The 16,356-nt window shown below is 38.2% G+C and overlaps 1 protein-coding gene across 1 annotated transcript in view; it reads right to left on the bottom strand.

Moving 5' to 3' along the window:
• Positions 1-10,718: 10,718 nt before the first annotated feature.
• The window catches only part of LOC107559513 (insulin receptor substrate 2-like), a 14,845-nt gene continuing 9,207 nt past the window's right edge, over positions 10,719-16,356 (bottom strand). The window contains exon 2 of the mRNA XM_016243373.1: positions 10,719-12,878. Coding sequence (XP_016098859.1) covers positions 12,874-12,878 — 5 coding nt within the window. The 3' untranslated portion in view covers positions 10,719-12,873. The remainder of the gene's footprint in view (positions 12,879-16,356) is intronic.

Below are 16,356 nucleotides of genomic sequence, written 5' to 3'. Positions count from 1 at the left end.
AACTCTCAGAGTAGACTGTTAGGGTAGGTTTAGGGTTAGTAGAATAAGTTGACAAAGAAAGTGTTTGAAGATATTAAGCAGACAGTCTACTAATACTCTACTAACTGCTAGTTGACATGTAGTTACAAAGTTACTTACTGTTAATAGAATGTCTAAAGTGGACTATCGAAATAAAGTGTTACCAGAATCTATCATGTAAACAGAGATTATTCATTACCTTAATCCGGCTAAAGTCATAATCGAAGTAAACACTAATCGAATTAAGACATGTGGAGTATTCCTATTTTAGTTGCATTATTGAAGTGCAGTATAGACATGTAAACACCTTAACCACATTTGAACCGTCGTGTAGGACTTTTCGCCGCATTTTGCGACAGGATACACACATGGCAGTGCTCAACCATTTGACGGCAAATAAAGAGCTTCAACACCTCCATCGTCTGTATGCATGTACAAATAATTAACTGCACTTGAAGTTTTCATAAAATTAAAAATGAAACACCCAAAACTGTACATGGCATCATCACGAAGACGAACTATATGTTTATACAAGAAATTCCGGAGGGGACGTCAGATGGCGTCGCGTGGGGACATAATGACGTGTGCCATTAATCGAACTATGTACTATAACATGTAAAACAGGAACATGAAAGGAATATTCTAAAAGCCACTCATGTAAACACCATAATCATAATATTGGCTTATTTAGAATAAGGTAAATTATTAGATTACTGATGTCCATGTAAACGTAGTCAGTGTGTCGATATGTATGATAAAGGTCAATTTAATGCTTTCTATGAGATTATTGCAGGAACCGTTTAAGTAGCGACTGTAAAGGACTTTATTCCACAGAAAGTGGGACAGGTAGAATGGCTTTCTCTCTAGAGATCAGTATGGTAGAGATAGCCTGCTAACATTTATTGTTGTAATTAAGACCCCATCAATTAAATTGACTATTTGACCTTTAATGCTTAACATTGTAAAATTTCAGACATTATAAGATTTTAAACTGCAAGAAAACAGACAATGCTTCAGCAAAGTTGTTTCACAAAGTTTAACCCTTAAATACATGAATGTTTCGTCAATTACTGTTACATATTCAGGTCTTTAGCAACCTGGATCTATATATCTAACACTGATGGATCTCTAACTGCTGCAATAGCATAAAACTCTCATGATATTTTATTAACAATTAGAAAAGAATAAAGCATAATGTGTTACCTTTTTAAACTTGGATGAGTTTAATTTGAGCAGATGATTTTACCATCACTGTTATTGTCAGAGCACACTTCCCCAGCACATCCATATACTTAGCCTACACTATTGCATACCTCAAGTCGCTAGTGACCCTATACACTTCCCGAACTTAACATACATGTTGGGTATTTAGATTAAAAAACAAAAACAAATAAAAATAATTAAAATATTAAAACTGGATTATATATATATATATATATATATATATATATATATATATATATATATATATATATATACTATGAGGAAATATAAATGAAATATAAAGAGTATTTATGTAAATATAATCATAATCGATTAGAATCTAAAAGTAATTAATAAAAAAAAAAAAAAAATCTACATTAGCATTTTTTTTTCATCTGATTGGCCAGTCCAACAGAATTGGGACTTTTCACTGTTGGTATCACTCCATTTGCCTTTGCTTGTCTTCTGCTAAGAAGACAATTAAATTATAAATATAATAGTTCTATAATGTCTTATTGTTCATGTTCCAGTGTTCCACTGACACTAGCGGTGCCTACAGTTGTTGATCCCTGTACTAGAACCTCACAGGAAAATTTTTTACATAAATATACACAATGAATGACAGGTTTCTGGGGAATTGTGTGGGCGCAGACTCTGTATGGACCTGCTTATCACTTGTAGTGTGTCTTGACTACAATTCCGAGGTGTTGTTATAATGAAGAACATGTCAGAAAAAATGTCAGCTGAGATAAATCAGTACTTTTGTATAGGTTAGTGGTTCAACCTGATGTGATCATGACTTTTGTGAATGGGTGGATGTGGTTGTGGGTCATCCATTGTTGTTTGCGTGCTGGTTTGGGCGTGTGAGAGAGGTCGGAGTCTGGACTTAGCCCCCGAAAACAGCAAACATTCCCTCTTATCCCAGCCAGGCCTGGGAAAGAGCCACAGGCTGCGGCCAGGTGTAAACAAGCAGGGAAGAAGGAAGCGGCAAGCAGAAGAAGAGAGAGGCCACATTCCATGACTTGTCTGAGCAAGGAGAGAGAAAGTGAGAGAGTGTTAGTGAGTGAGAATTGGTTAATTCCCGCATATTTTCTCAAAGAGTTTCCTGTAAGCTCCTACTAGAGAGTCAACATGTTTGTGAGACACTGATGAGCCAGAGAATGCATGAGAAACACATGAAGTTGCAAGCTGACACAGAATTTCTTCTGAATGTGTGACTCACGGACACACCCTTATCAGCCTGATTGATTTCAGAAGTCGTGTTTTTTGTTTTTTCGGCCTCGACCATTTTCCAGCCACATTCCATGTTTGTTTTGTGGTTGTTTTCTGCAGCTGGCTGGCTTTATGTTTAGGAGAGAGTGGTGTAAGATCAGAGCTGTGTCACTACCAATCTAGAAAACACTGAACAATATTTATAGCATGACCATATATTTAGAAAGGTCCAATCATATACAGCTGCCTGCTTTTTTTTCCACGTGAAAGCAAAAATAAAACAAGTTTCTTGTCAAAGAAAAGGTATCCAGATCTACATTTGACTAAATTAATGTATACAGCTATGTACACAATACCGTTCAATGGTTTGAGATCAGTACGATTTATTAATGTTTTTAAACAAGTCTCTCATGTTCACCACAGCTGCATTTATTTGATAAAAAATACAGTAAAGTAATATTGTAAATTTTATATTTTAATATATTTTAAAATGTATTTTATTCCTGTGATGAATTTTCAGCATCATTACTCCAGCTTTCAGTGTCACGTGATCCTTCAGAAATCATTCTGATATGCTGATTTGATGCTCAAGAAACATTTATTATTTATTAGTATTTTATTCTTCTGTAACATTATGGATGTCTTCACTGTGACTTTTATAAATGTAATGTGTCCTTGCTAAATAAAAATTCTTAAAATAATACACAAACACACACAAACTTGTGTGAGTGAATTTTTTTGGCTAAAAAATCATGCCATTAATATATGAAGAGTTCAGATGCAAAAGCCTCTAAGTGCCAAGTGAAATGTTCACCTAAAATGAGCATTTTTATCAGGCTCCTATATTTATGTTCAGTTATTTCACTTTAATTGCATAGAAAAGGACCTATACATTGCCATTAAAGTGAAATTACTGAACCTAAGCATAGGAGCCTGATAAAAAATTTTTAAAAATTTATTATATTTTAAAAAAAAAAAAAAAAAAAAAAAGTGAAGGCAGATGTGTATAAATAAAATACAATTTTGCATTAAGATTTAAATTTTTTATATCTAAAACATTCTTAGCCCTTGACACATGACCAATGTTGCAGTAAGCTGTGTCACTGGCCCAACTTTTTTTGTGAAAAGTCATATTTCTATTATATAGATGCTAATTTCTTCTTGTCTAGAGGACAGTTTAAGTTAAATATAGCACAGCTTACCCCACTCTTCACAATGTGACCTGTTTTACCCTTTACTAGCTGTGCAAGGTACCGTTCTCACCTGTCTTCCCATGATTCAGTGGGACCATACGCTGTCACACACACAAGCACATACTGGGTGTTTCTCAAACGGAAGGCTGCATCCTCCGAAGGCTGCATATCTCAGCTGCCACGTCATCAAACGTCGCTGAAGGCCATCTCAATCGCAAGGATCCTTGGAAGGCAGCCTTCGTTTCGCGTCCTTCATTCAGCTGAATTTGAAGGATGCATGGGATGTATCCTCCGCGACCTTCAATCACCCACAGTCCTTTGTACCCATTCCATTTTATCAAAATAAACTGACGAAAAACGATTCAGTACTGAGCTTGTCTGAATTTATTATGAAATGTAAGACAAAAATAATGTTTTCAGACATGAAAGCATAGTTGTTATTTTTTGTTTTGGTGCAAATTACTCACTAAATGCTAAACCTGTAATAATGTAAGCCACTAAACGGCTGTGATTCATTGTATTGCATTAATAGAAAGCAAAATAATATAAAGATTTGTAATAAAGTATTTTTCCAAAACTAAGTTTTATTAGTATTTTCGTGCCGTGGCGGTGAACATATGTGACGTAGCCACGCACACTTACTAGACTGTCTCATTCTAGCGTTTAAAGTGGTCCTATTATGCTCTTTTACAAATTCTTGATTTTGTTTTGGGGGTGTACTAGAACAGGCTCTCATACTAGGTTGTTCGAAAAACACATTATTTTTCACATATTTTACATTATTACAACACCTCTCTTCCCAGTCTGGCATGAATGGCTCGAATAGTTCCTGAATCAAATGAAGGCCCGCCTTCTGAAATACGAAATGTGCTGTGATTGGTTAGCTGGGCCAGTGTGTGTTGTGACTGGCAGCACTCGGTGCCTGGTCGGGAAATGTCACGCCCCTTACCATAGTAAGTATTGCGTTAATATCAAATCAATTTGAGCGTGGTTTAAACCCGGATGATTGTAACCACTCTAAGTTCGTCTGCCTTGAGAAAGCTAGCGTGTCTCCGACATAGTGATAACACTCATTACCTTCTCTAGTTTTTAAAGGGGGGGAAAGGGGGGGGGGGGGGCGGTGGTTCATGCGCGTGCCTCAAAAGGAGGCTTACAATGAATTACAAAGATGCATAACAGCTACAAGTGTATGCACTACTTGCTTTATGCAAGCACTATATAGGATAAATCACTATACAGGATTAACCCTATTATACTTTATTGACACAAATTGATTGGTGAAACAACAAACAGCCACCCACAAAAAGTCTATATACAAAGCATCAGGCTGTCTTTGAGTTCACATGAACAACGGTTACAGTTACTCATCGTCAGGCTACAGAAGAATGCTATAATTCCTCCGTTCAGTTAGGCCTAAGACATCGAGAGTCACGCAGACCTATAGCAACCCAGCCACAACACATAATTGCGAATAACATGCCTTACCTTAACACAGAATCGACCACAGAGTCCAACGTTTATATTTTTTCTACGAATCTTTGAGTTAACATGTACTAAACATGAGTGGAATTTGCACCGCAGCGCCCCCACACCTTGATGCTCATGACAAGAATAGCATGTATAGTTATCTTTATTGAAGTGAATTAGGTTTAAATAGCCGTCATGCGTGAATGAATGATATTTTTGCAATTTTACACATAATTATCCACGATGATCGCATTACACAAAACTGAAATTGCACGTCAAAATAACACATTGTCAATATTTTTTGAGACCCCCCCAAAATTTCACAAATCACGTTTTCAGGGGAGCCCATGTCTTATTAAGGGGAGCCGGGCTCCCCCTAGCTCCCCCATAGTTCGCACCCTGGTTGTAGTCCAAACGAGTCGTTCGTTGTAGTTTTTGAAAAGTGATTTCTGTTAAATAAAATATCTCCTTTTGAATTGGACTTTGAGCTTTGTAACTTCGCAGATCTTTTTTATGCTTAAACAGCAACATTACAGACTAAGTAAAGTTGAAAAAGTGAAAAAGCATAATAGGACCCCTTTAATGCCGAGGAGGACTCTAACCTACAAGACTCTGAAGGACTGAGAAGGACGCAGCCTCGGTAGGATGCAGCCTTCCGTTTGAGAAGCACCCGAAGTCATGTTGTTTATATGTTCATGCAGGTGAGCTGTGGGCAGGTCTTATCTAAACCCCGCCCCTCCCTCCTGCTGCTGCGGTGGCTGTGGAGAGTTCTGGGAAAAACAACAAAGGCAAAAGAGGAAAAAGAGAGGGGGGAGGGGGGACCATGAGCTCACCCCCTGAATGCCGGCCAAGTTGATAATGAGTCATCCCAGGTGTGCTCAGATGTTTGTGTTTGTCTGTTTTCAGTCTCATGAGCTCTTTGTACTTCCCATGCTGTCTTTGTTCATTGCACGTTTGCATGGAGCAACCCTATTACTCTGTCTGCCCTATCAGCATCTGTTTGCCAGACAGACAGAAAGAGCAAAGGAAAGAGTGAAAGAGGGTGCCTTTGATAGTTCATCTCTCTGTCTGGCGAGTTTCTGCAGGTCAGATCTGTCCTGCGTAGCAGCAGAAAGCAAGGGAGAGACAGAAAGAGTGAGAGAGGCAGGGTGGAAGAGGACTAATCCCTCCGCTGAGCCTGCCTTCACATCAGCAGCAGAAAAAAAAATAGCAAAGAAAACAATATTCTAGCACTTACGCAATGCTGAAAGTCCTGTGCTGCAGGCAAACAACATGAATCAGCTGAGAAACTCTCACCTCAGCCTCACCATTACGTTCAGGAAAACACCAGCAGACTTGCTGAGCAATGCATGCTATGACTTTCATGTGTCTCAGAGAACAAGAAATAAAAATTCTCGTCTCTGATAATTCGAACAAACACGCTAGAATGGTACGATCACATAATGAAATTTCACAGGCAAAAAAATAAAACACACACACACACACAAAAAAAAAACACATTGTCTATTGTCAATAGTGTAGCGATTTGTCAATTTCTAACCAAGCGGTTTTCTGTTTATCATAACAGCGAATCGGCATGAACAGCGTGAATCTGTTGCGAAGTCTGTGTGAAGAAATATTTCACCCTCTCTCCAAATTCCCAACCATGTGGATTCATATTGAAATTACTAGATTTCATTAGCAGAAATTCACTGTACAGCAGTAAATGTGACCACAACTTTTTTCAGCACATGCTTAATATTGAATGTTTTACTTTGGAAAATATTTTTCTACAAAAATTATTTAGAGGTAAAGAGATATTTTCTTCTGCTGTTTAAAGGTTTAGCCTTGGAATTTAAACAATTGCAAGATGCTAACACTAGCTGAAGTTGAGGACAACACTTTGCAACACTAGTTATATACAGGTCCATCTCAATAAATTAGAATGTCGTGGAAAAGTTCATTTATTTCAGTAATTCAACTCAAATTGTGAAACTCGTGTATTAAACAAATTCAATGCACACAGACTGAAGTAGTTTAAGTCTTTGGTTCTATTAATTGTGACGATTTTGGCTCACATTTAACAAAAACCCACCAAGTATGTTCACTTACTGTACATGTACTCAATACTTGGTAGGGGCTCCTTTTGCTTTAATTACTGCCTCAATTCGGCGTGGCATGGAGGTGATCAGTTTGTGGCACTGCTGAGGTGGTATGGAAGCCCAGGTTTCTTTGACAGTGGCCTTCAGCTCATCTGCATTTTTTGGTCTCTTGTTTCTCATTTTCCTCTTGACAATACCCCATCGATTCTCTATGGGGTTCAGGTCTGGTGAGTTTGCTGGCCAGTCAAGCACACCAACACCATGGTCATTTAACCAACTGTTGGTGCTTTTGGCAGTGTGGGCAGGTGCCAAATCCTGCTGGAAAATGAAATCAGCATCTTCAAAAAGCTGGTCAGCAGAAGGAAGCATGAAGTGCTCCAAAATTTCTTGGTAAACGGATTTCTTGGTAAACGGGTGCAGTGACGTTGGTTTTCAAAAAACACAATGGACCAACACCAGCAGATGACATTGCACCCCAAATCATCACAGACTGTGGAAACTTAACACTGGACTTAAAGCAACTTGGGCTATGAACTTCTCCACCCTTCCTCCAGACTCTAGGACCTTGGTTTCCAAATGAAATACAAAACTTGCTCTCATCTGAAAAGAGGACTTTGGACCACTGGGCAACAGTCCAGTTCTTCTTCTCCTTAGCCCAGAGCCCAGCTCTGACGTTGTCTGTGGTTCAGGAGTGGCTTAACAAGAGGAATACGACAACTAGCCAAATTCCTTGACACGTCTGTGTGTGGTGGCTCTTGATGCCTTGACCCCAGCCTCAGTCCATTCCTTGTGAAGTTCACTCAAATTCTTGCATCGATTTTGCTTGACAATCCTCATAAGGCTGCGGTTCTCTCGGTTGGTTGTGCATCTTTTTCTTCCACACTTTTTCCTTCCACTCAACTTTCTGTTAACATGCTTGGATACAGCACTCTGTGAACAGCCAGCTTCTTTGGCAATGAATGTTTGTGGCTTACCCTCCTTGTGAAGGGTGTCAATGATTGTCTTCTGGACAACTGTAAGATCAGCAGTCTTCCCCATGATTGTGTAGCCTAGTGAACCAAACTGAGAGACCATTTTGAAGGCTCAGGAAACCTTTGCAGGTGTTTTGAGTTGATTAGCTGATTGGCATGTCACCATATTCTAATTTGTTGAGATAGTGAATTGGTGGGTTTTTGTTAAATGTGAGACAACACATCACAATTAAAAGAACCAAAGACTTAAACTAATTCAGTCTGTGTGCACTGAATTTATTTAATACACGAGTTTGACAATTGAACAGCAGTTGAATTACTGAAATAAATGAACTTGTCCACGACGTTCTAATTTATTGAGATGCACCTGTATATAATTATAAATTAATTATACTAAACCATGCATTTTTCCTGGACATGTCCTGGTTTCATATATTATATGCATGCATATTTGGATTGCTTTGCGTTCTCTGTAGAGCCCATCTTCTTGTAGGCCATCAAGAATTGTCTATTGTGTACATTTCGTCTGCACCATTAGCTCTTCTAGCTCCTCCAGTCCCTCTAAGGTACAGTGTAGTATATATGGTCATTTAGGGACTTTGTCTTACAGAATAATGTCTATCTAAGATGTTGCACTTTAGCATGTTTCATACAGTTAACATGATTAGTTTAACCCTCAGATGGTTTGTACTCTCTCTCTCACTTTCATTATTAAAGTTAATTACTCCTCTCAGTAGAACAGCACACTTCAATATAACCTGCATAGGGGAATAATATGCAACTAAAAATTACCTTAGATCAGTGCTGTTACTCTAATAAGTTTTATAGATTTGACCCCAGGACAGCCAGGAGCCCTCTGTGGTGCTGTAAACTGCTTTGTAGTCCAGGGCTTTTCTCTTCCAGGGCAAAAAATTTAAAAAGTGTGACTGTATCAATTTGGGAGAGATTTTCAACTTTCTCTCTCTCTCTCTCTCTCTCTCTCTCTGTCATCTGAGGTTTTGCTGTCTTTGAATTTAAAGTATTTAAGTTTAATTGAAGTTGAAGATAAACATAAATGGCAGATACTTATGCTGTTACTATCACAAAAATTTATCAATTAAAATATTTAATTTAAAATCAACTTTAACTTTTATAAAATAATTACATGGTAGATATCAATGAAACTTTAAACATTATAAACACAAGTACAAAAATAAGGACAATATAAAAATGAAAACTATTCAAAAATATATTAAATATTAAAGCAATCATATAATTTTACTGTTATAATTGTCCCAATACAATTATATTTGACTTGTATTAAATAAAAAACTAAATTTATTTTAATCTTGTTATTATTACTCACAGCATCTCCATCCAGCCTCACTTTTAAAACAGCTGTAATGTCTCACAATGAAAATAATAATTGACCTCAATATTACAGTGTATTACTCTGTAATGTGTGTAAACTTGTAAATCTTAAACTAGTGATTTAAATGTTTTGTGTGATATACCTAAAGAAAAATTGACAGAGTGCTGCAGTAGTTATAGTAAACACTGCCCATTCTACATTATCAAGCCTGAGCATCCATTCTCCCGTCTACAGGAGAATTTCAATCATCCATTACCTTTTATTATTTAATAAGATCAATTAGCATGTTGTTCCAGACAAGCTGTGTGTGGCTGATGAGGGCTGTGATGGATGATGGGATTGTCAGCAAATTGAGGAAAGCTGTTTCTCTCAGGGACTTTCTTCCTACTCTCATTCACGCCTGTTGGGTCTTTCCTGGTGTCGGTCATATACACACACAGTATATCAGAAAAAGCAAGTCTGACTCGCCCAGTTGAGGCTTGGCTGACAGTTCCCAGAAGTCAGTGCATTTACTGATTCTGACGTTCTGAGGCTGACATTTGTGGGAAACTGCCAGCATTCACATAAGTGGACACGGCTTTAAATGAGACATGAGTCAAAAGGACTGCTCAAAGCTGGCTCGATTATGCATAAATCTAATTGGTCAAGACATAATGACCGCACATATCAGGGAGTCTTGACACAGAAAGCCGGCCGGTCTCAGCTCAGCAGGATACCAGGAATCCCTGCATCTGCCGAGACAGGCCAGAGGGAAGGATCCCAGACCTGTTTATTTTGATCCTTTGTCGCCCGGCCCAAACCCCCCACACTGTTGGCACTGACCAGGCTGTGCAATTCCATCTTACCCCAAGACTTAATTACCATTTTAATTAGTAGGGGCTTCAGAATTAATAATCCTTCATCATATGGCATTTTCATCTTTGGGCATGAAAATTCATAATCCTTTTAGTCCGTTATGAATTCCGGGTCAGGCAGTAGATCAGACTGCAGCCATTATGAGTGTCTTCATGAACTATTTGTTTAGTCTGCGTTAAATTAACCACACAGACTCCTTGAAAGTTACATCACTTAAGTTGAATATATTCAGAGTATTCTGTTGCTCAGATGATGAATGAAGACATCTGCTGTCTGGCGGAGCCAGGTTGTTCTCAGGAAGTCACACAAGTAGTGTCATTTAAGCTATGAAACAGACATGAGCAGAGACACTGGGCTTTTTAAATAATGTTACTTTTTTATTGCATGTGGCTATTCAGAATCAATACAGTTTCTAAAGCAATGCTAATTACACTAAGTTTAAGTTATCATTTCTAAGTAGCATCACAATGCAAATAATATGAAGTATATACAATGGAAGACACAGGAAAAAAATAAAAAACTTGCTCAGGCATTGAAATATTCAAGCTTTCCATACTGAGAAACAGCATTCACATAAGAACACTGCTGAAATTACTGTTAGTATTCAACAGCAAAACAAAGTTTTCCATTTTAAGTTGGCAGAAAAAAATTTGTACAGCAAAAAAAAAAAAAATCTTAAGTTTTTAAATATATTAACACAGTATTTGTACATTTGGTTCATTTCTGTAAACTAATCTTTAAAAAAATGTAAATATTGCATATGCCGTTTGTGAATTTGTACCTATTTTTGTAATATCAAGTATCATTCAATGAATTTTAGTTATTTTTTCTTCTGTATTGTAGCATTATCAAATACCCTTGAAGTGGCATTTATCGTACAGCGTACATACTTTTACAAACATACTGAAGAATTAGAAAAGAAAAGCGCAAGGCCAAAGTTCAGGCTTTGGCAAGTACCTTCATTAGTGCTTTAGTTGTTTGGGGGAAATTAATTCAAACACATACCATATATAAGACATAAGTTATCATATTTAACAAAAACATCAGTTGCAATCTCTTAATACATTATGTACAGGTTTCTAGGCAAACGTTTTCATATACTTAAGTCAAGTTGTGTGTGTTTTACTTTGTTTCGCTTGTTTGCGTTTGAATGATTCTGCCTCAGTATCAGTCTGTTTGTGGATGTTTAGGCCGTGCATTTGGTCTCCTGTGGAGATCTCCAGAATACTCTACATTCAAAAGTGTCTTGTGTTACAATCTAAGGAGTTTGTAAGTGCAAGACAAAGCATTGGTTCTGACGAGTCTATCCCTGTCTGATGGTAGGGAGCAGCATTAATGGTGTCAGGCCTTCTGAGACGTCCCTGAATCTATCACTCTCTCGAACGGCGAGCCGACGGGTGCGGATGTAAGGTGAAGGGAAGCCTGTGTATTCAGAGCAGTGAAAGAGGGCAAGTCAGCAGAGGCTTCTGGGTTGTTAAGGTGTAAAGACCGTGATTTAAAGTGTGCTAGTGTGCCTAGGCTTGGTGAGGTGCTCCTCTCTCTGACCTGAGGTGCACAACATCATTCATCTAGCGTACCGTAAGGGTTGTGTGTAAATCGCGTGTGGCTTCGTTCCAAAACTGATAACTCCTCTGCTCTGGAAGCCTGCTTTGCATGTGTGCGGGATGGCAGGCAGGCGGCCACCCATCTGGTCCTTTACCAGCTCAGATAAATATTATATTATTAAAATAATTTAAATATCTGTGTAGAATGCAAAATAGCATTCATAGATCTTTGACTGCAGTGCAAAACCTTCCTCTGCTGCAGTAAAAGACATTCAGTTACCATGGCAAACAGCTGTCTTTGATACTCTTGTGAGTGTATGCAGGTCCTCCAGGAAACACTGTTTGACAGTACAGTCAGTAAGGCTTTGGATTGGTGTTTTTTACGAAAACATTCACTTGTAAAAAATAAATTAATTTCTCAATATATATCTTTTTGTAAGTCATAAACTGGCTCGTTCTGAGGTAGGGTTTCCAAGTGACTGCTTTTTCCGATTTCCAATTGTTGAGTAAATTTCTGAAATGCCACCTCTGTGCAGTGTTGCAACCGCTTGTGCGCGAACACATGCACACATACCACCACATGGGGTAAATAAATAAGCGACTTGTGTGACAGGTGTATGTGTGCGTGTGCAGACTGGATGTTTCTCTTCGTGTTTGGTTTTTTTTGGGGGGGGGAGCTCGTAACAAAACCAGTGAAAAAGGTCCGTAACACAAAAATTGAGGGAAGAGATTGTTGTGAGTAACAGATAGACAGGAAGTCCCGCCTCTGTATCTGTGAGTCATCGTCATGCCTCGCACTGGGGTCAAGTGTCCGTGTTGCCGTGACGACTGCCATTTGAATGGATTCGGGAGGTTAAAGATCAGCGGAGAGCTGAAGCAGCAGCAGCAACGTGGTCCATCTGTCCACACGAGTGCCTCCTCTCCTCCTCTCGACGGAGAGAAGAGGTGAAGGAGCTTTAATGAGGCGACTGGCTCTGTTTAGTCTGCAAGAAATAAGAGAGAGAGAGAAAGAGAGAGAGAGAGAGAAGCACATTAATGCGATGTCTATAAATATTCAGACAGAGAAAGAAAACACAATGTTCCTTGAGATCAACAAGATCACGCTGCTGTCATATAACACAACAGCCATTTATGGGCATTCACTAATGTTTCAGCATTTTTCTGAAATACTATCATATTCCTCTGTGCCTTGTCAGGAAAATCTTCCCTTTTCACAGAGCTGTGTGTGTTTTTCCATGACCATTCATATGTGATTTATACATGAGGAATGAAGCTGGCTAGGGGGATAAAAGGTTACATGTTCCCTCGCTCCCTCTCTCTCATTCTCTCCTTTACCAAGTAAGGAATGTGCACTCTTTCGCTACGAGCAACAGAAGTGGCAGGTGCTCAGAGACAGCCGAGGGAAACACTCACTGACATTTAGCACTATGCAGCTGACGGAAAGAGCACTAAAATACAACACATCCACTACTACGCAACTCAACCTTAGATTTTCAGCAATCTGCTTACACTTTTTAAGGGAACCAATCTGAGTGTTTCTGCATGTTAAGTTGGAATAGGGGAGGGGGTTCTAACTGGAATATCGGGATCCCCAGTGGGCTACAAGAAGGTTCTTTTAAACTTTAGAAAATATCTTTTTAAGGGTTACCAAAGTACATTTCACAGTATTTTTAACATTTACACAGTTTGATAGTATTACTGTTAGCCATCAGTACAGTGTCCCGCACAAGAAGTGCAGGGAAAACTAATATGTAGTTCGAATGAATTCTTAATTTGTGGACATGTTTTCACTCTTTTTAGTTAAAATTATGGCCATCATTTCATTAAATTAAACAAGGGAATAAATTACTACAACATGACCACTATTTAACTTAAATGAGGGAATACATTTGTAAAATGTGGCCAATAGTTCATATAAAATAGTTGTGTGTGTGCACATTACCATGTAAACAATTTATACAATTAATGCAAGAATCCATACTGTGTGAATGGTCTCATAAGAGGAAAAAAAAATGACACAACTTCATGTTTGAAATGTAAATATTAAAGTGGCATTTGACAGTTTTCTTCTCTCTCTCTTGCTGCTGTCTGGGTTCTGTTTACAAGACTAGATCGCTATCCTGACCTCTCACCCATTGTACTTGTTTGTGAGGTTTCATTTGCATGTAGGCCTCACACTGGGCGGAAGTCTCTGCAAACACAAACCCCACATGGGCCTGTCTTGCCTGGCCATACTCTAGCACTGCCCCCCTCCGATCTCCTCCTCCTGCTTTTCATCTGCCTAGAACAAGGGGTGTTTTCATAGAGCGAGACTCGCTCTCACACACACTTAACAAACCCTTGATTCATGGCCATCGGCTATACGGCACGCCATAATCGCTCCCATTATCTGGACTGCCCGCACACATTCCGAACACTTCCGCATGTGAGCCCGATATCACAACATCCACTCCAACAGGGATGGAAGTAATTCCCATGAACGTCAGTAGGGCTGCATTGTCTCACAGAGAGCTGGGTAAAGTCAGGGAGGAGGGGCCAGCAAGAGGTCAAGCGTTTTTACGGTCGTAAAGTGCCTCATCTTTTCCTGCTCTTTGATACCTCCCTCTGTGTGGTATTACAATGTATTACTCTTCCAGTTAAGTGCTGACAGATCTGTTTGCCCATGGCCAACTAGTGAAGACAGAGAAAAAGCGAGAGACGGGGGAGTAGGTGCTTTCCTGTTGTTCTTACAAATTCACCGGCTGTGGGCAAAACAGCAGAAAACATGTTTATGCTGCTGTCTCACCCTGATGGTTAAAAAAAACAAAAAACAATGATAAAAACTATATCTACTACAACAGTAACAATTGCTGCTTGGGTCAAGTAGTTTTGGTAAACTGTTGGTTCCAGCCCTGGCTTCTAATTGGTCAATGCACTGGATACAAAATCCCAAGATTAAACTTCTACTCTGAAAAGATTAATCACTGTTGTCCTATTAAGTAGTAATTCATAAACAAATGCCTCTTATGAGTTGATTCTTTTTAGTGAATCAACAATGTAAAGTGAAACCAGTGTAGTCAGATTCACAAACAAATGACTCTTCTGAGCTGATTCTTTTTAGTGATTCAAAAACATACAGCAAAATCAGTGTAGTCCAATAAGTTTAGAATTGTATAATTTCACAAGAAATGAAATGTGATGTTTACTTAATTTTTCTATTGATTGTATCGATTAAGTAAACAACAAATGAAGTGCAGAGTTTGATCCCTACTGTTATTTGTTTTATTTATATTTTTATAATGGTATAAAGTTCGAAGATTCCTTTTAGAATTTACACTATTAGATGAGTTTTTTTCAAATTTTGGCCCAGTGGAGACTGTAAAATATGTGTCCAGTTTCATGTCACCAATAACTGGATAATGACATTAAATTACCTGACCTACTTTACTGTCACCACTGAGTGCTTCAGAGACACCACCTCTAAAACAAAGGTGCAATATTGACTACAGAAACATCAGCGTAACAGCGCAGTGGAAACCTTGGAGTGAACTTGAGCTCAGCTGCTCGTATCCAGACTCTCAGAGCACCGTGTCGGGTGGTCTGCTTTCGTCATGTGTATAAATAGACTCAAAACAGACAAGAGATCTCTTTCCCCCTCTCGCTGATTCTCACATTCACACTGATGCCACAGAGCCGGAGTCATGTGAGAGAGAGTGTGTGTGTGTGTGTGTGTGTGTGTGTGTGTGCAGAGGTCAGAGAGGCAGCTTGAATTTCAGAGCTTAATTAAGCAAGAGGAAGCTTGGCAATTCCATGGATCTCCCATTCTGATCCGGAAAAGCTTTTTTACGAGGAGGAAAAAAAAGAGCCATGAGGTCATGGGACAAACACTCAACAGAGACACAGAGAGATGAATGAGCAGAGGGAGGAACTGCATATATTTTATGTATTTTTTCTCAAACTCGGATCCGACTTGACTTTATTCAGTGTGTACAGTAATCTTCAGAGTTATGCTGTTATAGTCGAACAGTGCTCTTTAACAACATTTTTATATACTATTACAGTGTTTCTTAATATTTAGATTTCACTTTGTTATATTTTCAGTTTAATTTCATTTTCAGATTTAGTAATTTTATGTACTTTTGAATTATTTTTAAATATTAATTTTTTGGCTTTTTTTCATTTTTAGTATTAGTAATTGTAATCCTTTTTCAGTTTTAGTACTGTATTTTTTCAGTTAGTTGACAATGCAACATTTTTTTTTTCTCTCCACCTAATATTTTTGTTATTTCATTTTAAATTTATTTCAATTAACAAAAACAATGTTTAAGTTTTAGTTAACGATAACAATACTAGTCCAATTGATGAACAAATGACTCTTGTGAGCGGGTTCTTTGAATTATTCATATATATATATATATATATATATATATATATATATATATATATATATATAATTAATTATTTATATATAATAGTTTTACT

This window comes from Sinocyclocheilus grahami, unplaced genomic scaffold (assembly GCF_001515645.1).
Source record: "Sinocyclocheilus grahami isolate Dianchi unplaced genomic scaffold, SAMN03320097.WGS_v1.1 scaffold688.1, whole genome shotgun sequence".
NCBI lineage: Eukaryota > Metazoa > Chordata > Actinopteri > Cypriniformes > Cyprinidae > Sinocyclocheilus > Sinocyclocheilus grahami.
The sequence above is the reverse complement of the archived record's forward strand: the minus strand, read 5'-3'. Positions and strand labels throughout refer to the sequence as shown.